Below are 21,759 nucleotides of genomic sequence, written 5' to 3'. Positions count from 1 at the left end.
TGGGGAAGAGTTAAACCCACCAAGGTGTTTACCCTTTACCCCCCCCCCCCCCCCCCCCAAAAAAAAAAAAAAAAACTTAATGCTTCTGTTTTTTGCAGTACACTTTCCTGTTTTGCCTATTTTCTTTAAAGCAGTTTGTAGATTGAAAACATTCAACTTTAGTTTTAGAGCTTCTTGAAAAGGAACATTTGACATTTTTTAAATAGCCACACATTTTCCAATCGTTTCTTTTCCAGATCTTCTAATCACATTAAAGTTATAATGATCCCATAATTTTTATAAGGTCAAATTAGATAATTAAGAATATCAGATGGCTGTTGAAATTAAAGGCATATATATAAAAATATAGTTTTTGTTGTTAATCATAATTCTACAATACACCTCCTACATTAAACACTATGTAACCCAGTTATTTTTCTTTTCTCTTTAAAATGACAGAAAATATTCCTGAAAAATGGACCCCAGAGGTCAAGCACTTCTGCCCCAACGTCCCTATAATCCTTGTAGGAAACAAGAAAGATCTACGTAATGATGAGCACACGCGTCGAGAGCTGGCCAAGATGAAGCAGGTGCCTCTTTTTATGGCTTATTTCAAATTATTTAGGTCATTCTCTGAATATTTCAACATTGTTTTGGGGTACCACAAGGCTCTCTGTTGGTATTTCAACTATTTATGTGTATTGATATTTACAAAACATCTGAATTGGCCTGGTGGTAAGAATTTACACACAAACAGAAGGTGTCGATATCTAAACGGCGTATGAAATTAAGTTTGTGGGTGTCACAATTGATGACAAAAATAGTTAAAAATCTTATACTGCAAATAAACTCGGTAAAGATAAGCAAATGGTAAATCACAAACATTTTTATTAATTGTACGTTATTGACATATTTAAGTACATTCTACTTTACTATCCTATTCATATGAACTGCACCATAATTTGGACTGTCAAATTATGCTACAGTTTGACCATAGAACTAAAACTGTCTAAAAATTATTCGGCTTAAAAACCACGATGTTATTTTTACAAGAATCAAGTTTTCATTAGATAAATCTTTTTCATTAAGATGTCAGTGATGATGGTTTTGCTGTCTTTATTCGGGAGCTGCGGTGCACAGACTTGGTTATTCTATAGTGGTGAATAATTGTCTAAAGGGGAGGCTGGATCAAATAAATGTCAACTATCATGAACGTGTGAAGCTGAACCGACTCTTGATTTGTCTCCTCATCCCACAGGAACCAGTAAAGTCGGAGGAAGGCCGGGACATGGCCGGGCGCATCGCAGCCTTTGGTTATATGGAATGTTCTGCAAAGACCAAGGATGGCGTACGGGAGGTGTTCGAGATGGCAACCAGGGCGGCGCTGCAGGCCCGCCGCGGAAAGAAAAGCAATAGATGTGCACTGCTGTAAAACGGCAGACATATTTGGACTGTTTTCACCCTGGGCTGTTCTACCCGGGGATAGGGCTCAGTGGGGAAAGAGGGATCACTAGAACGAGAGGGAGGGGAGGGAAGGGGAAGAAAAGACTGCAGTACATGACTACCGCTGTAAACTGGCTGTTTGTTGGACTCTATTTACCCTGGGACTCGGGTTTAGGAAGGAAGGAGCACAGTAAATGACTGCCGCTGTAAACCTTCAGGCTCTTCACCTGTGTGCGTTTCATTGGGGCGGGAGATTTACACCAGCTACCAGCCGACAGCTGGTTAGATTTGCTCTTTTTCGGCAAGCCACTGACACTGATTGAGATGATCGAGGAATCCCAGTCCGCTGTTAAAATCAGACTGGTAGACCTTCGTTTTAAGGAAGACTGAAGTTTAGTTGTTTTTGCCACAAGGGGAGGGGGGAGCTATTCCTCCCGCATGCTTTAGGCTGCCGTTGGACCACAAAGGTTGCCATGACGAAGCAGACACCAAACCAGAGCAGCATCTCTTAGTTTTTGCTTGATGGATTACTTGAACTTCTGCAAAAGTAGGCAAACACCAGTGAACTCTTATTAACTGTATCCTCCCACAAATAGCCTTCCAGTGTTCATCATGAGCTAGGAAATGGTCTCCAAGATCGGACATGAGCAGAGGCAACATGCTCACCCCTCTTTGCCTCTTGCTGTATCTAATCCTGCGCTTACACACTCCCAGAGACAAACGCGCCGAGATTTAGTCTTGCTGAGATAATCCACAGGTCACCTGATATAGAGCGTTGATCGTAGATCAAATTTGATAATCTCATTTAAAGCGAGTCATCACCAGATCTGGTCGTCAAGCTGTCGGCTTCTTCTGTTAGCAGCGTCCAAAAGATTAGTTGTGGCCACGCTAGGCAACCAAACACTTGCCTGCTCTGCTCTGCTCCTGGTGCATCCACTTTGATCGGCGATCATTTGCATGCTCTTTTTCCATTTAAATCAAGTCAGCCTGAATCAGTGGAAGTGGCAGAGGAATCGACGTCCCATTGGACGGCAGAGGTAGCTTTCTGCCCCGCATGGCGAGGCCTGAGCAGCTCCAATCCCTTCCTGTTCCACTTAGCTGACCGCTGGTGCTCACCTTGCCCTGACGTTTAGACCAGGACAAAGAACAAGGAGAGGGAGGGGGGGTAATACTGTTTACATGCACAAAAACTGATCCTCTTGTTTGAGATGAACAGTGAAATCCTTGTTTAGGCATGTAAAGAAAGAGATTGAACACACAGTAGGGACAATTCTTTTTTTATTATTATTATGTTTTTAGAGGAAGTAAGGGGCCTCTGATGGACCGTTATTTACATATTCGAGTTCTGCTAGTAAACTACTTCCATCTGCTTCATCGGTGGAGCGGGCAAACAAAAACACATTTATCTGGAAGATTTTCCACAGGAACGTCTCACTCATCAGGTTGGTCGGTCAGATGGATTTTTGTGCAGGTAATCTTAAGTTGCTGTGCAGTGAAAGGATTAACCTCCTGCTGTTCATTTTGGAATATTTTTTAAGACTTTTTCTTAAAATATGTATGGCCAGTTCTTATTTGGGTTAATTAAACAGTTTATTTTGTAATGTTTAACTGGCAGATTCAGGGTCTCTTGGCAGCATTATACCCTCCTGTTCTTATTCCTGGCCTACTGGGTGGAGCCTGTTCCAGAAACCAGTCTTGTGTTGTATTTGTATTTTATTTCCAGCTTTTTAAAAAAAGTCATAAACACGTCTATCAGTATTTAAAAAAAAAACAAAAAATAGGAGGTGGAAGTCTTTGGGAATTATTTGTGTTGTTGCTTTAGTTTCTTTGTTGTTGTTTTATTTTATTTTTTTTTTTCTCGGCGCTTTACCAGAAGTTTTCTGATGATTTACATTTGGTTGTAAGAAACCGTCAATCATCCCTGCCAAATGCTGTTGTTAGGCAGTCCGGAGAAAGGCTGGCCTCTCGGCTGCCTGTCTAGAGCATCGCCAGGGCCACGAGTGCTGGCTTTTTTTTCTTCTTTTTTTTTCTCCTCTCCTGTTTGTTTTGCACACAAACCTGGCTGAAAAGACGGAGGAGCTCGGGGGCATAAATCAGCTCGACTCATAATGTAGATTTTTTTTTAAAGATTTTACTCTTGATTTTTAAATCCTGATTTTTTTTTTTTTTTTCTTGGATGCTGAAGCAATGACGTAAGCAAAAGAAACAGGAAAACCACGCTGTATGCAAAGTCTGTAAATATGAAATGTGGGGGTTTGTTCATACTAGACTATACACACGCACATGACTGGAAACTGTATTTGTAAACTAGCTTTGGTTTGTGTAATAAATTACTTTCTATAACACCCACCTTATGCTCATTGTGGTTTTAAGGGTCTTTTTTTGTAAATAAAACGTGTGACAGGAATATGACAGGTATCCATTCTTGTGCTTCCTGGTTAGCTAATGGTCTATTTTAAGTTTATTGCACCATGAAACTTTTTTCTGCCCAATCGTGGACTGAATTGGGCGCAAATACAATCGAAAGCAGTAATTTCCTTTGTTCTATGGTATATTTCTAGATCAGAAACACATTGCAATACATGTCAAATCATTCATTCAAACCAAAAGTCAGAACTTTTAACCTCAGTCTAATTTTCCATTTGGCCACTGCAAGAATAGATTAGTGATTTAAAAAATAAAATATTTTTTGGCTACAATAATTTAGCAATTTAGGAAAATACCTCAACTGTCAAAGTGATCTTCTCTGAGTATAATCAGTTGAAAAATCCTCAGAATGACAGTGAATGTATGAAAATAAAGTGGTGCTTAGCAAAAACATCAAATTTGCCTTTGAATAAAAACGTTATACACAAAAAGAAATTAAGTTGCTGATTCAAAGAAATACTTGTGAAGGCTTTCTGAAAACTTGAAGAAATATTGGACCAGCAGAAGAGCTTTTCTGCCTTATTTTGCTTTTGTGATATTACAGCAATCATGTTTCCACATTTTTACCAAGTGTCATAATAACAATGGTGTATACTGAACATCTAACACTGGGATTAATACAATATATTATTCTCAGTGTTGTTTTATGATGAAATGATTCCAATGTCTGATTTATTTCATATTAGTCCGACATTAGTCATTAGTCAGCCTTTAGAAGGTGGATTTTCAGAATAAGATGTCCATTCTCTGACCTGCAGCAAGCAGCAGAAAGGAAGAGGACTCCTGGTCTGAGAGGAACAGAGCTTCCACGCTCTGATGCTCAGAAACACGGCTTCCTGTGCAGCAGCTTCCCACAGCGAGGCCTGCGCTGCTGTGAGCGTGGGAGGCTGCGGTGAGGCGGCTTCAGCCTGTGTGGGACGATCCTGTTTGCCGAGTTAACGTTCGAGGAGCCGCGAGTTTTCTCCAACGTTATGTGCAGCATTTTTGTTCAGCAACATAACTTTCAAATCAACAGATGTACAGCTTTACATTTACATTAGCTCTCTGTTGTTTCTGGAAAAAGACTAGTTAGAGCTGTCTTTTTTTTTTTTTTTTTTTTTAAAAAGCCAAAATAAACTTGTAGGAAGGATCTCTGCATAGTGTCATTTGCTTGCAGACTCACTTAAATTAAAACCTATTTGCGAGCCTGGCGGCGAGATAATGAGCTGGAGAAACTAAAATCTATTTGGTCTCCATGTCGTCACCGGGAGCAAGAGCACACAATAACAGGAAGAAAGGTGACAGTCAGTCTGATTGGTCTTTATGGGAGTAATAATGCCCCTTGAGAACTTATTATTACAAAGGGGCTTGTTTAATTATAAAAGGTGCCCTTTGTGCTTCATATTTCCTTCATTTTATGAGAATAAATAACACCATTTACAGAAGAATTGTGTGGTACAAATACAACTATGTGGGAAAAAAAAAAACATTAAGTGTCACTACCTTCAAAAGAAATCATGATTTTACATGTATGGACAATAAGATAATTTAATTCCAGGTAAATTAGTTTTACTTACAATGCAAACTATATCAACAAAAATATATTCTGTGGAAAATGAAACGCCTTCCTTACTCAATGTTTCACCTCACTCTTAGTGGTTGAAATAACTTTCGCCGTTCTTTTCTGGTTTTTGCAGACATTTTTGAATTTTCCGGAACAAACAGACCTGAGCTTGATGGCTGCAGCTATGAATGTCTTTCCACTTGCAGGCGATTTTCTAATGGATTCTAAATCCCTTCGAAACCTCTTAGAAGCAACCACAATCTTCTTTCTGGAGGTCTCAGACAGCTCTTTTGATCGCACATCCTCACTTCAGCTTTCAGGAAGACACCGAGCTAAATCTCTGAGCTTTAAAGAGGGGAAGCCCCCTGTAAAATGTCGAAAACCCGTAATCTAACCAAGAGCAACTGATGTGGTGGGAACAAGGGTTTTAATTACTTCCACGGCACAAATAGTGTTTTTTTTTTTTTTTATGACATTTTGCGTAAAATTTTGTGTGATCTTTTCTTAAGCGGTTATTACTTATTCAAATCGCTCAGCATTAATGAAGCTGGCTTTAAACATCCATATGACATGTTAGAAAAACATGGATGAAAAGTTTGTTTGGAGGAGGGATCTACCTGATTTAACCTTGTATTTTAAGGACTAAAACATGACACAAACACAGCAGAAGCTTTCATATTTATAGTTGCTCTGCTTTGGCATTGTTTTCATAGATCATTTTGCCACTTTGCACACAGGTTTACTTCTTATGTTTGCTTCATGTGACGTTCATTGTCAGTTCTTTTGACTCTGTGCAGAATGTATGTTCTGCCTCCTTTTCACTCAAAAACAACATCGCACACATCCTCACTGTTATTTTTTCATCTTTGTTCTTATGTGAACTGTTGACATGCTTATTTTTATTTCTCTCATTCTGTATTTTGTGCTGAACATTTGACCATTATAATCATCTGTTCAAAAAAAAATATATATGACATTTACTTAAAACACATTTTGTAACTATGCGTGTCGCTTCTGTCACTACCTTGTACGTTGCCCTTTTCTCAGGAGAACAAAGATCTTCCCCTGTAACACTTATTCATGTTGAAGATTAATAAACAAATTGGGATCTTTAATCAACTCTTTTCACACACAATAGATCTTTTTGGACCATTCTGTACTGATTTAGCCTTGACCTCTGCCAGACCTGTCTCTTGGAACAAATTAGATGGCTCTAGGGATGAAGGGGTTAAAAAACACAATTTTTGAAGAAGAGTAGGCCAAAGTTCATCCACAGTTAACCTAAAAAAATAGATGTGTAGGGGTGATTACTTCCTCACACAGATTTGTAAAATGTTTTTTTTTTTGTTAATAGGCAAAATAATTGTTTAATTTGTATTTATTTGCTTAGCTTTTCTCTGTCTGACATAGAACGTTTTGATTATCTGAAACATTTAAGAGTGACAAACAACCCCACACAGAAGACATCTGTGAGAGACCGATACCTTTTTACATTACAGCATGTCATTAAATGTTACAGTTTTAACTTTCAGCTACTCAGGGGAATGGCTATATCTACAGAGACACTAAGAACAAAACCCAACAGTGAAAAAGGAAGGAAGGAAGGAAGTCCGTCACTGCCTACTCCACCCAGAGCTGGTGGCAGGGCTTAATGTAAGACATAACGCTACTTCTGGTGCAACACTTGTGAAGAAATGAGCAACAGAGAAGGAGGGACGGAGGGAGGGCTGCTGCGGGTGATGAGCGATCTTCCTCTCTCTTTCTTTCTTTTTTCCTCCCAGTGACTCAAAGCTCCTCACCCTGCTCCTCCGGCAGCCAGCCGCGGAAAACTAGCGCACAACGGCGTTCTGCTGCCGACTTTATATACTGCTCTATTTTTAGGCACTCACGAGCCCAACTATTTTTAACCAATATGAGCTCATGGCCTGGTACCTCGTCCAATAGGATTAAAAATGGAAGAAGCTCTTGACCAATGGGAGGAACTAGAAGGAGTGAGGGGGCGGTTACATAAGAGCCTATTAACTGAAGTGATACATCCAGCCAAAGAGGGAACAAGAAACAGAAGACAAGCGTCTCACTCTGACACTTTTCTGAAGTACAAATGACATTACATCTTGATTTACATCCTAAAGATTTATTTTAGACCCTTCCCCCCACAGAATGTGACTTGCAACCCATTTAATTAATGCCATTCTTTGATCAAAAATAAGTTTTCTTCTAAAAGATTTCTACGATTACTTTTTGACTTTAATTCTGAAAAAAATAATTGTCCCCTTTCTTGTGTCAAATGGAATGAATTAAATAAAATAAATATTTGTTTTTTTAAAACATTATTTAGATATCAAGAAGAAGCTTATAAAAAAGAACACTTTCACACATAAACAGGATAAACACGTCCAAATAATCTGGTTCATTTGAACCCAATACAGTCCTTTTCGGTTACAGTCCAGCTCAGAATTTAGTTTTAGATTCCATGTTTATTCTTTCCTCTCAACATCTTGTTATATAAACATATTTCATAGTAGCTCTAAGAGAGTGTGTGTTTTAAGGCCCCTGCTTCAAGACATATCGATTGTAAAAATTAAATAAATGAAATAAATCAGAAAGTAGAATACCACAGCAAAGCTTGTTGACACAAAGCCTGGGGTTTGAGCAATAAATGTGTTATTTATTTTAAAATTTGAAGAATAGAATCAAAAGCGAGCTGAGTTTGAAGCCTCAAGTCTGAAGGTAGTCATCTTTACAATAGAGAATCTTTGATTCTGACTTTCGACCAGCAGGACTGGCTTTTCTGTCCTCTGTCTGGCAAGAATTGTTTTGTTATGGTTTCGGACAGAGACTGTGACAGGGATTGCCCAGCGTTTTGAATCATCAGCAACACCCAACCACTCTGTTGTTACCAAACTTTTATTTTTAGGTATCCCGCACGGAAACTCTAGAAGTAGTGACTCATCTGTCTCAGCTCCTGACGTTGGATAAGTTCACCCACCCACATAACATATATTCTAAATGATCATAAAACAAAAACAAAATTTCAATCTGTGCATTTTCGCTAGACTGTGGTGAGACTTTTCTTCACATTCGTTTTTCTTCGCTAAACTAAGAACTACCGGTTAGCCTCGAAAGCTCGCCCTCGTCAGTCGCGCTCCCGAACAAAAGGTTCCAATACATCACAGCGGGAGCGCGGACGGCGTTCAAAAAAATTCCCATCCCTCCAAAATACCCACTCCACCCTCTCCGAAATATCTATTGAAAAAAAAAAGCCACATAAAACTTTGATTATTATTATTATTTTTTTTTTTAACTGTGTGTCTACCCCTTTTAATTTGGGAAATTGGATAAGACAGTCATTATCTTTTCTTAATTATTTAGTATCAAAGTTGTAACATGATTGTAAACTGATGTATCGTTTTTATTACCATATAATAATGATTTTATGCATAGATTTACTGATTTTCTCCCTATAATGTTAAACCTTCAACTGTTATTGAGGGTCTGGTTTTATGGTTGAAAATTTAATATTCATTATAATGCAAAAAATAGTTGTTTTGATTTCGAGACGGAACAATGCAAGCCAGTTATTTGTTAGTGTTGAAGAACCCACCTGTCACATTATTTTGTGCATCCTGACGTACAGTTGTACATCCACATTGTATCTCTGAATGACCCTGCATTAAGCTCAGTTAGGTTTTATTCAAAGTTGTGGAATCATTAGTGTTTTTGTTAATTTTATTACAGATACACATGTTCCACAGAAAGAAAAAATATTAAATTCATAGTGTCACACAGCTACATAAAAACTAAACTATAACCTCACAGGACGCAAAACAATAACTAAATTGCGTTGAAATATTTACTTTAATTGGGCTCTTTTGGTTTACAGTATTTTAAAATTCACAAGAATTTACATGATATTAAAAGTACCATGCAAAAGGTCAAATGTAAGGCGGCAAAAACTGTAACTTAGACCGGAAAATATATTCGCAGAAAAAATACACTCGTCTCCTTGCCACTGAAATGAAAACCGTCTCATACTGACCTCCAGCGGTGGAAATATCTAATTACAATACAAATAAAGCAGGGCTTCACAAACATCTATCTATATTTTTTAAAATTATTTAGAAATAACACTTCCTGCTATTCTTTAATTTAACTTTGTAAACCGTCTTTATTTCAAACTTTGTAGTTTTCTTTGATATTTTTATTTCAAAAATTAAAGAAACCAGCAATGTGACGCTTCAAACGTAAATGTTCCAGTATCGCGAGATCTCATTGAATCAGAACAGCTGAGTGTAGCGGTTCTAATTAGCGTTAGATGGCAGCACTGTCTCATGGCTTCAGTTGAGAACGACTCGAAACTATTAAGGTTATGTTTTTATATGACTTACTTAACTTGTAGCTAATGTTTTTGCTAACAAAATGTGTCTATCACAATATCTCAGTTTAGCAAATAGCCCCGCTGTTATTATGTAGCTCTGTAGGATACCTTTTATTGCGCTGTTAAGGCAATCATTTTCTTTCATAAAGTTAGCACGTATTTTGAAAGGTTCCCCTCATATGAAAATATTAGAAGACTCGATTGAAAATATTATGAGACACTAGTAGGACAAAGTGTACTGTCTCTATTGCTAGTGTCTTATGAGAAAACTTGCAATCCTAATATATCTAGTCATATTTTACAGGTAAATTGTTAAGAATGTGTAGTTACAAGGTTTCTATGGAAGAAAAAAATTTGAATAAATCCATCCATCTACCAAGTCCCCCTTCCATACTCTGTTGTTTTAGAGGTTTCATATTTAAAGCTGGTCTGCTGCAGATTTATCTGCTATTGTTTGCAGCAAACCATTGCAAACCATGCTTTAAATGCTTGTTTGGGTCTGGAAAATAAGTAATATGCAACAAAGAATTTAATCTGAAAAACATTCATTTGTGCAAATAATATCTCAACAGATACCAGAAGAGAAAAAGATATATCAACCTCTACAAACAAACTCCAGACATCTGTCCATCACAACAGACAAGTTCATTTGAGGCGCGTAAATAAGTCGGTAGGTCCATATTTCAGTATTGGTTTGTTTGTGGGAAAAAACTAACATTTGAATGTATGTAGCCATGATGAGAAAGACCATCCAGGCTTCCATCGGAAAAAGGTGCTAAAACGAGCATCTGTGTTGTGATGGGGGTGCATCAGTTACCATGGGTAACTTGCAAATGCACGAAGGAATCACTCATGCATATCCATATTTGTTTTTGGCAGACTTTGTAAGCTTTGAATAGACAAATGCTACTCTAAATGTGGCGTCTTTCTGTCGTTTTGTAGCTGTAGTCAGATTCAATGCGGCATAACTCAAAAAAGCATTGCTTCATAGACCCACTCTGTCTGCGGTTGATTGGCCTGCCTGCCATCCATTGTTGGCCCCCTGTTTAAATATATGGCACAGCACAAAGAAGATATTCAGAGACCAAGAGTGTGCTGCTCAGCTGCTGAAATTTATCATCGTGCTATAATGTTAATATTACCCAATGTTACAAAAACAACTAAATCATGTGCATCAGTGGTTCCAAACCCAATGCCCAATGTCCTGCGTGTTTTAGATGTTTCCCACTCCAGCCCACCTGCGTCAAATGATTACATTATCTCAATATTATGCCCCCAACTTCTGTAGAAGTCCGTTATTGTTAATCACATTTAGGCCAGGTGCGCAGATGGAGGGAAGCACCTATAATATAAGAAAAACAGTAAAGAGCAGGGCTTGGGGCCTCTGATGTACATAATAGATGTAGAATAGAATTGAACATGATTGTGCATAAAAACAACAATTTACAAGACATGGGAAATCTGCAAACGGCAGCAGGGACGTCAACACTTATTGAGTTTGTTGAGATTATAACACCTCACTGGTCCTGGGAGGAAGGATCTGTGGTAATGCAATTTTTTGCATGCAGGATGTCACTGAAGGGCTCTCTAGTTCTGTAACAACTTTATGCATAGAGTGGAAAATAAAAATTATGGACTTTTTTTTTTAATTTGCAACTTTTAAGTTTAGTTGGATTTAGCAATTGCATATTAATCAACTAAAACATCAAGCATATTACTAATAGAGATATTTTCCATAAAGAACCATTGTGCCAGTAATTGACAACTGTGAATTGGTCATGTTAGGTCAGAAAACAAACAGAACAAGATGGCATTGCGTACTCATTAACTGCTCCATTCTCCCTTTATGCAGGAGACACAGGGAATCTACATGAGCTAGTGGGAGTGAGTGCGTATGTTTATGTGGTTCTAAGAGAAAAGCAACGGTGGGATCAGAGACTTGCCACAACGGGAGCAAAAGCTAGAGCTCAAATGCTAATTGACTAATTTAGGTCACTTGTTTGCCCAGAACCAGAAGCTTTTTGTCCGTGCTCACTGGACATTCATTTATTGTAATTAACAAGCCGACTGATGATGTTGGCATCGAGCTTCAAATTATCCCCTGTTAATGGCCTGTGAGTTTAGGAGATCTCTGTCTGTGTGTTAGGGCCGTTTCACAAAGAGGAACGTCACACAGAGTGTTTATTTATTTATTTATTTATTTATTTTATTTTTTTAAACCAGTGTTTCTAAAAATGCCATACATTTGCATTATTGCACATCTCTCCTCAGAATAGTTCAGAAAGCACCAACAAACTAGAAGAACAAGAAGTTTTTGAACAAGGCATTACCTGCATTGACTGAGAAGATGTTCCTGGCTTTTATGAACAGGTGCAAAGTTCCTGCATGGTCTGCAAAGGTTTGGGAAAGTGTGCAGTTTGATTTTAGCACTCAGCACCACCATAAATTATAGCTGCGCAGAGAATTCAGCTGCTGACCAGATCAGTTAATTTCAGCTTGATCGGTTCTGAACGGTGACCAGCCAGTCGGTCTTTTCTTGATCAGTGAACCTACTGTTCCTGAGCACGGCCAGATCCCGGTAACAACACTCTTTCAGGGTGGACGCTGTTACTGAGGGAAGAAGATTCAATTCACCAGTAAAAGTGTTTTAACAAGCTAGTTTTTAAGGAGGTTTGATTTTCCAAAACATGTCTGCGCTTCACTCAGGCTATGGCAAACAAAATTCAATGCTTCAGCAGAGTCTGCATCTCTATCAGGTAGTTGTTTCTCAATAAACGACGGTCCAGTTTTTGTGATGGTACATACTCTCTGTACGAAACAAAGAATAGAACAAGGGGCTGTTTTTTTACCGGGACAGCAGATAAACAGGCTGAAAGAATTACAGCACAAGTGATTTTCAGTTTATTTTCAGTCTCAGAGATGTAAAAACTGTAAGGCATGAAAAGAAAATTAAATTAGCTTTACATTCATGCATGGAGTATGCGTTGAGCTTACAGCAGATAATTTCCCGTCAATCCATAAATATCACAAACAACTCAGTTCTTGAACTCTGCCAGTCTTTTGTTGTCTCTGGGTGTTATTAATGAATCTCTTAAATGGTTACATTGTGTTTTACTCCCGTTTCCACTGCTGCTGGTGCAGGTCAGAACCGGGATTATGTGACAAATAATTTTAAAGCATTTACCCACATTTTGTGCTATTTAAAGCTGTGTTAATAAAGCAGGATGGTGGCATTAGGGTTCACTGGCGTCTGTTGGAGCAGTACTTAGATACTTAAGAGGTTTTGTGTAGTTAAACTATTTTCATGGACCTTCAAGGCAGAGGGAGGATGAAACATTTACTGCCTCAGACGTTTTTGGTGACACAGTGACGTGGCTCTGAGTTGGCTCTCTGGTTGTGGTAAACCAATCTAGCTCTCTTATAAAACCAGTTAATAACTGGTTGAGGCACCAGCCCTGGTTTAGTACCAGAACTGCTTTGTTGGAAATGACACACAGACTGTGAGAAGTCATCTATGCCCTTATTATAAATAATGGATGACTTCTTATGGCAAAAAAAGTCGTTTCAGCACAGTTTTTATTAGTTTAGTTTTTTTAAAGATAAATCAGATTGTCTCATATCAGCAACAGTTGAAAGTTTTATAAAAACCTTGGAAACAGAACACATCGCTTCATAATTAATTTATGTGTTTTATTTTTGTTTTATCTGGGGACTGGGAATTTTTGAGCAATCCTAGAATCATTAGCTGGCGTTGCACAGATAACAGCAACTCTGTAAATTATACAAAACTACGCCAACCTCTCAAACAGACGATTGACTTTAACTGAACTGTAATTGAGGTTTTTCCTCATTACTGCAAACACAATCATTTAATCTTAATTACCAAAGCAAGCAGCTGCAGAAACATCCTAGAGGTCACTTTTAAAGCAGCGAGCGTCTTCCCAAGGGGAGCGTTAGTTATTCTGTACGACAACATGGCGGCAAATTTCTCTCTATACCAATTTGATTGTTTCATTAACAAGCAGATTAAGTCCCACTTATTTAAAGCAAACTGAAATGTCAACTAAGGTATAAAAACATAAGATTAAGTGACTGTAATTGTATTAATCACATATTTAAATAGTTTCATTGGTGGGGGGGAAACTGCTCTAATTACCCAATAAAAAACAACCCTGCAAAATAAATCATTCACAAATCCTCCAAACCCTCAGGGAGCATCGACTTCATTTGCACGCAACCTAAATTCATTATTTATTCCGGGGAGCGAATAAATTGTCCCCACTAGCCTGTAATTGAACTTCAGCTGGTGAAAAATTCAGCCCGCGCACACGTACCCCAGTGAGCTGGTATCTAAAGAAAACAAGAGAAACAGAGAGAAGTTTTAATGAATGCATGTGGGCTAGGAGTGGAAGGAAATAATGAGAAACATAGTGGGGAGCTGAAAGAAAGGAGGGTTGTTTTAGAAAAGGTCCGGAGATTTTGCACTGCAGGTTTTCTGCTGTAATTACAAAGCAACTCCTGAGTTTTGTTTTAGCTTTACTTAAAAACTCGCAAACCAACAGTGACGTTGAGGCAGCAATTATCTTCCGTTTCCCATGAGGGCAAAGCACGCTGCACACAACTCTGTTGTGTCTGACGGAGCCGCATCCATGAAACAAACTTAGAGTTAACTGAATTTGTCTTGTTTTGCTTCTCTAAATCAATCTTGGTGTCTCATTCCAAGCTATTAGATTTATACACCTTACAATAAATAACACACCGAGGAGAAAACAATATTACAAGCAAGAGGTTGGGGGGTTGGAAAAAAAAAGCAGTGGAGAAGACGTGAATAATGATGCAAACTGATTTGTCTGTCTCATTTCCACTTCAACTAGGTTTTCCCAGAACACTGAATAGCCAAGCTTGTCCACATTTGTGTGTGTGTGTGTTTGCGTGGGTGCGCGTATGCGTGTGTTTGTGTGTGTGTGTGTGTGTGTGTGTGTATGCTGGGTGGTCACGAAGATCTGGGATCTCTTCATTCTCCGCCTTCCACAGAGAGAAAGAGAAAAAGCACATGCAGAGGGGAGCTGGGGCAACACATGAACAGCAGAGAGCTGTCAAGCTGCGAGGAGGCAGCGGAGAGACGCCTCAGCCTTTTCTTGGAATACATTCTCCTCTTCATCTCTGAAGCCCACACGCGCATGTAAACTCACAAACACGCAGACGGGCTGTGGGTGACGCTCGTAGAAGGAGGGAATTATTTTATGGATCTGGATGGAGGAGAGGCGGACACACTTGGACTGTTAAAAAAAACTGTTTTTGGATTTGGCTTCTTAGAGACTTGAACTCCTTGCAGATTCAAACTTTGTTTTATTTTGTGAGGTGTGTTAGTGGTTTTAGAGTGCAGGACTTGGTTCAGGAAGGAGACTCTGGAGCTGAGTGAGTTGTCTGAATCTGTCAGGTTACCGCTCAGTGCGCATGATGAGGAGGAAGATGTGTTGGCTGCTGACAGCGGTCTTGCTGGCCCACCTCGGAGGCGCTCTGACGGGAGCGTGGCGAGCAGCTCAACCAAGGCTGCAGTTTACACACTCCGGTAAGAGGAAACATGTGCTCAGAGTTTTTGTGATCTGACTGTTTTATATCCAGACACTATTTGTTACTTTCACTCTTCTTTCATCCTTTGTTTTTTAATCTCCTGTTGATTAGGTAGTAGAGAAATCACTTCTTGATTTTCTTTCTGTTTTGTATTATTAAATTATTAGCTAATGTCTGGTCTCAGAATGAAAATGTGTCTGAGGTCCTCATCACCACACCTTCCTCTCTCAACACAAGGTCTCTCTAGACTTGTGAATTGTTGCCACTTGATGACTTTAAGAGCTTTGAGATGCAATGAGAGAAAACCTCTTACCCTTTTCATACATGCTTTTTGGTTTATTTTGTATTTTGTAAGGTTGCTCTCATTGCTGTTGGAAAACTGAAATAAAACTAATATAGGGGAGAAGCAAAGCTCATAATGAAATAGTAGTCAAACCATTTTGTAGGTGAAAAAATGAATGAGGGAATGGGTTAAGCTGAATAAACCAAGCTTTTGATGCACTAGTTTAAGGTTAACCTTGGATTCTGTGACTTCACTGATTACTATTGCAGGCTTGGTAATGATTTTATTGCTCATTTATGCACCAGCTTGGCTAAGCTAAGTAAACGAAATAAACAAACTGAATGGCTTTAGCTTTGAGTCAGTTTGCTAGTTTACAGCCTAATTTAATGGCCATAAGTTGTCAATTTGTCTCTTCCTTCATCCATTTTATAAACAAACCATTTCATACCTATATGGGAAGCTGCACAGTCTATTAAATCATAATCATCATTGTAAATTATGAGTGTGAAAATTGCAGTTCATGTGGATGAAATGTTGGATAAAATATTATATTTAAGTTGCTAGGCATTCATATTCTGCATATTGACAACACATTTAGCCAGTTTGATGGACCCCTACTGCCCTTAATGGCAACAACAGATGTATATCTTTAACTCTTGAGGTGCTGTAGCTTATGGAGTATTAGAGACATTTTGCATTTTAAAGAAAAGTGTCAGGGCAATGTTGGTTTAATGCATTTGATATTTCTATAGCAAGTTTTTTTTTACAATGTTATCTCAATTAAAATTGTCCTGATGCTGTGTATGGGATATCTGAACATTTTTATAGTCAAGTATTTTTATGAATTAAAGAGTCGTAACAATTCTCAAATGTTGCATATACTTTCATTTTACAAAAACTTGGTATTACACCATGATTCCATTTAAATCTGTTCTGATCCCTGTTTGTGTTGATTGACCCTATGAAATATAGACGATAATAACCCCAGATGTAGCTTATTAAAAGCTTTAATCTGCCTTTTGCTGGTATATTTCCTGTTTCAGAGTCATACAATCACTTTTCCTTGCCATATAAAAAAATCAGTAGATTATAGGAAATTACTTAACGTGAATGCAAGTCACCCAGCTTCTCGCATCATGGTGTCCCATGGGAGACGGCCACATTTCCTATCTGCCTTTTGTTTGCCAGTTTCTTGGCAAACAATCTGTTTCTGTCACACGGTATTATTAAAAAACGCACAAACAGAAAGGACATTTATCCTTTAGTTGCAGATATTTTTTGTGTCATCAGAACAACAAAGTTTTCCTAAACCAAGATTGTAGCTGCAAGTTTCCAATGGGGAATCATTTTATTGCTTTTAAATTTATTTCCTCTTGGTCTTTTGCCAACATCTTTGAAATATTTGTTGGCGTATTACTTTCACAACCAAGAACATCCTCCCTGTCATAAATTGACTCATTGTCGGCATCAGCCCCTGCTGCGGATTTGGAAGTGCTTGTGATCGTCAGATGGCACAAATCCCAGTTTCAGATCCCAACCAAACTAGTTATTTCTTGGCCCTGTGGACGGATCTGGTAACCATAGTGAGATCCATGTGGTAGATGTTGGAAAACCTTGTCGATGGATTTAACAGCCTTGTGATAAATGAGAACGGATGGCAGGAAGTCAATGAAATGTTAGCTATTTATTGGCTAAGAACTGCAGAGCGTTTGTTTTATTTCCCCTGTTTCTTCTCTCCATTCACTTTACAAAAAGACCGAATAAACACACACTGATGAACGATGAACCAGAGCTTAGACTCAGCAATAAAAAGTTGATGATTCATGGATTTTAAACATCACGGATTTCTAGAGGTGCTGCATCAGCTGTCAGTAGTTAAGCTGTATGTGTTAACCTTGTGGGAGCGGCAGTGGGATTGGGTTGCCTCACTGGAGGATGGGAGGATTTCAGCACGATGTCTCTGTGACAGAGGGTGGATTCGATGCTCTTGGAATCGTCTTGAGGCATTAAGCTTCACCAAACAGGGTGGGGCTTAACACTGTGACCCATTCAGGGTGATTTGTTGTTCGCCAGCAACAATCGTGACGGTCGCAAGTAATGAGAAAGCAAAGATCTGCTTGTAATTAAAACAGGATTTAGGTTTTGGCCTCTTAGTTCTTGTTACGATGAATCTCCTACAAATTAAAAGGATTGCCGAAGCATCCGAGCCCTCAGTTAAACCTAGGTAAACTCGGCCTCCTCTAATCATGTGGTGTGAGAAAGCAGCTGATTACATCTTCTTGCATAAGCTGAAGCTCAAAGTGTCTGTGTTGTAAATAAGCTGAGGCTAAACAAACATAACCTGGAAAAGACAAAAGAATGAAGATGGAGGGATTTGTTTGATTTTCTCAAGTGGGAATCTGTCCAATGGGACATGAGTGGGATTTGCTGAAGTATCTTCTTCTGAAAAGTATTTGCACCCTTAATTTGTTTTTTTTTTTCAGTTTTTACTACACTTGAATGTTCTACATTCTCAAACCCATTTTATTAACACATAAAGAGTAAAAGTAAACACAATGGGGGAAAAAAAACAACTATTCAAAGCAACTTTTCTGCTGCAAAGGCTGTGTCATCAGAACAACAAAGTTTCCTAAACCAAGATTGTAGCTGCAAGTTTCCAGTGGGGTATCATTGGTTGCAGCACCATGAACACACAGAAAGTTTCCAGATCCCAAAGCAGCAAACGGCCCTCACCACCATCACCCTGTTTTAGCTGATCTTCTGCTTTCTGAAATGCTGTTCTAGTTTTGCTGTGGATGTAAAGGATTACTGTCCATCCAATAGGTCCAACTTTGCTTTCCACACTTGTCAGTAACTTTGTTTTTCCATCCATTCTTAAATTTCTTTAGATTGGGAACCAACATTTTGGATTTTGAAATATTTTAGCCTGCTTTGTGTTGGGACAGGTTTGCTTAAGGTGTTGTTGTGATGCTGCAGGTCTAGCAGTGACCTGCAGCCTTTTCACATAGTATTGATTTGGGTAGCCTTTTCCCCAGTAATTATGTAAATCATAATTTGCAAACAGACTTTTGCATTTATTCAAGTTATTTTTGATATTAAAATTTGCTTGATTATCTGAAACATTCCATTGTGACAGAAAAACCAGAAAAGAAGGAACCTTTACTGGGGTAAATCCTTTTCTCTGCACTGTAGCTGTGTGTGTGTGTGTGTGTGTGTGTGTGTGTGTGTGTGTGTGTGTGTGTGTGTGTGTGTAGGTGTGAAGGATGTAAGTCACGTGTTCCTGTACATCCCATTAGTCTGGTTGGATATGGGTAAAGATTCGTTATGATAAAAGCTTCTGTATACGTCCATAAACGAAAGCTGCTTCGCTTTCAGGATGAGCGCTCACTCCTGTCTTTGTTTTGTGCACCACTGAGGCAAATCCTTCTGTCTTTGAACAGCACAGATTTGTGTGTGTCCTATATCTACAATGGCCAATATGTCTGTCTTTGAACAGAGAGCAAAAAAGAAAAAAAAGTGTGATGGATGAAAGAACTGTGATGTCCGTCATTCTGTGTGTCTATGTGTTTCCGCATGTGCTCTTTCTTTCTCTCCGCGGGACATTCTACACTGTGGTCTTTCCTGCAATGTAGCTTTCACTCAGAGAGGATGGAGATTTTTCAGAAGGGAATTGCTGTAATTAGAGAAGGATTTGAGCTCCACTCAAACACTTTGACTCTGACGTTGTTTGGCAGCTCAAACAGGCTGCGTACAGTGGGATTTTCCTTTATCCGTGGGACTCGTAGTAGGAGACTAATTGAGGAACAAAACAGTGAAGTCTGACATTTAAATGAAGGATTTCACTGCTTTGGTGAAATAAATTGTGTCCTATAAAGATTTACGAAGCAAAAAGTAAGCAAAGCCCTGTAATTTAAGTGAGTGTGGAAGCTGTATAATAACGATAGAGTAACGCAAGAAAAAGCAAGTGACTGAACGCCAAGGGATGATTAAAAAAGATGAAAAAGCGTAAATCTGCCAACCAATTTTATGTATTTGAGTGCAATAAAACATGTCATGCCATACTAATACTTGCAACTTCAATGAATTTTAAAAACGGGCGATGAAGTTTGGGTACACATGCAGGGCTTTCTCTGAGGGCCACTAGCAAGTTGCAGGGAAACCACTTGCTTTTTGTGGCCATCATAAAGCTCCTACCATAAAACGACTTGGATCTTTTATCCGTTCTCTTCTTTTCAGAAATGCTGGAGCTTCTTTAAAAATGTTGCTGTCTGGCACTGAACAGTATTTTTATTTTTTTACCATAATCCACCAAATTTCACTCAGTATAAAGATTTTGCCATTTTAAGATTTAGCTAGTTGTTGATTTGAGGAAGAATTTAAGTGCAGTAATGAATTAAAGAGTAACCCAAAACTTGAATAATTTTGGGCTTTTTCTCCTTTATTATTTCACCCACTCTGTGCAATGCATTTTCAGTAAAACAGGCCCTCAGCATGCTGCTTTTATTACCATGCTTATCAGTTGGTATGGTATGGATACGTTTGAAATCCTCATTGACTCCTCTTAAAGCTCAATCTTTGTCTTGGTTGACTTAAAAACGTTACATGGTAGGTAGACTCTGCCTCTGTAGTGTCTTTTATAAATGCTTCAGTTGCTTCAAGCCGGAGGATCTACCCAAAAAAGGCTCTGTGGATGATGTTACTAACATTTCTTTTGTGTATTAAACAGGAAGAACATTAAGTCAATTGACCTTTAGGCAAATGAATATTTTAGTGTGTTCTATTTGTTACCCCAGATGGGAATTGAACCCCAATCATGGTTTACGAGCCCAAGGCCTAGAAGGTCACAAGAGTACAAGAAGCATTGACATTAATGGGGTGACCAGCAACGATACTTCTTTTAATGACTGAGGGGGTTGGGCATTCAGACTTATAAACTGTAAGAACAATCAGTTGCCGGCAGAGGTCTAATCCATTCACCCTTCATAATCAACTCTTAGTCTAGCACCGTGCAGTACCGACCCTCAGTACATGTCACTGTTGATAATGTGGCTGATGTTGTTCTCTTGCTTGATGTGTTTAAAAAGAGCTTTAAATTGAATGCATGGATGACTATTCCAAACTTGTGTAACTTCTGAATAGCAGCAGAGTCCAGATAAACAACCTATGAAGCTCTTAAAGCAAAATCGTGGAACGATGAGGGAAGTCAGTATGTTAAACTATCATCTTTTAGTAAACGAAACATCTTGGTTGTGCTAAAGCAGTTAAGAAACACTGAGCAGTACTAACAATCTGTAGCTTGTCTTCCTCTAGATTAATTTTGACAAATGGAGACAAACTATACCAGGTGGGACTAAGCAATCTAGAGCTGGGAAACGTGGATATGACTATATCAACTCCATGAGCTGGTTCCAACTCGGAGTTTAGTCTTTTATCTACTTTTACTAATCAATTGGCACAAGTTAAGAAAACTGTTAAAACATATTAGTTGAGACTCAGATCCACAACCATGGCTTAGGAATCCAGCACCATACCCATGAGGGCACTGAAGCGCATCTACTTGGATACATAAGCCAAAGGAACAGCCACTCTTTTCCTCTTGCACAAAGGACAAGGTGGATCTACACGTAGTATAGAGCTGCTGATAAAATGTCCAAAATTATTGTTTTGTCTGTTAAGAGGCCACTGAGTTTGCTATTAGCCATGCTAGAACACAATCAGAACCACAGTACATGAATTCAGGTTCAATTCATGCATAAATAAGATGATTTGGCCTTAAATTTAATCAACCTATGCATAGTGGTGGTTCTTTTACCAAACGGAATCCTGAATAAATAATATTTGCGTTATACAAAGTTGCAGGTCTGTGTGGACAGAAAGGAACTATCCAAAACCCAAACAAAAATAAGGTTAAATAGAAAGCTCATGCTTCACTAAAAGGTCTTCGTATCTTCAAACAGAGCTCCACTAAACTGGACAGAAAGAAAGATCAAAATACCTGAATCATTTTCTGATTATCTCCTGCACCACACCGTCATCTGTCTTTTAATAACAAAACCAAACCTGTAGGCTAACACACACCAACTCCTGTGTAATAAGACTATCTCTACCACCCCCCCCCCCCACACCCCCCCC

At 38.7% G+C, this 21,759-nt stretch overlaps 2 protein-coding genes across 3 annotated transcripts in view; both read left to right on the top strand.

Annotated features, from left to right (window-relative positions):
• Nucleotides 1-1,635, top strand: part of rhoab (ras homolog gene family, member Ab) — a 10,798-nt gene extending 9,163 nt beyond the window's left edge. Inside the window, exons 4-5 of the mRNA XM_015061019.1 lie at nucleotides 439-569; nucleotides 1,238-1,635. Of these exons, the coding sequence (XP_014916505.1) occupies nucleotides 439-569; nucleotides 1,238-1,411 (305 nt within the window). The 3' untranslated portion in view covers nucleotides 1,412-1,635. The remainder of the gene's footprint in view (nucleotides 1-438; nucleotides 570-1,237) is intronic.
• Nucleotides 1,636-10,164: 8,529 nt separating this feature from the next.
• Nucleotides 10,165-21,759, top strand: part of sema3h (sema domain, immunoglobulin domain (Ig), short basic domain, secreted, (semaphorin) 3H) — a 70,175-nt gene continuing 58,580 nt past the window's right edge. The window contains exon 1 of one of the 2 annotated variants that reach the window (XM_015061021.1): nucleotides 10,165-10,440. Coding sequence is in view for 1 of the 2 variants with exons in the window: in XM_015061020.1 (XP_014916506.1) it covers nucleotides 15,228-15,342 (115 nt within the window). In the remaining variant the exon portion in view is untranslated. Of the gene's footprint in view, nucleotides 10,441-14,639; nucleotides 15,343-21,759 lie in introns of those variants that run through there. The other variant, XM_015061020.1, reaches the window with a different exon arrangement.

This window comes from Poecilia latipinna, unplaced genomic scaffold (assembly GCF_001443285.1).
Source record: "Poecilia latipinna isolate Pla-1442-1.1 unplaced genomic scaffold, P_latipinna-1.0 Scaffold1767, whole genome shotgun sequence".
NCBI lineage: Eukaryota > Metazoa > Chordata > Actinopteri > Cyprinodontiformes > Poeciliidae > Poecilia > Poecilia latipinna.
Note: the sequence above shows the minus strand (reverse complement) of the source record. Positions and strands in the feature narration are given on the sequence as shown.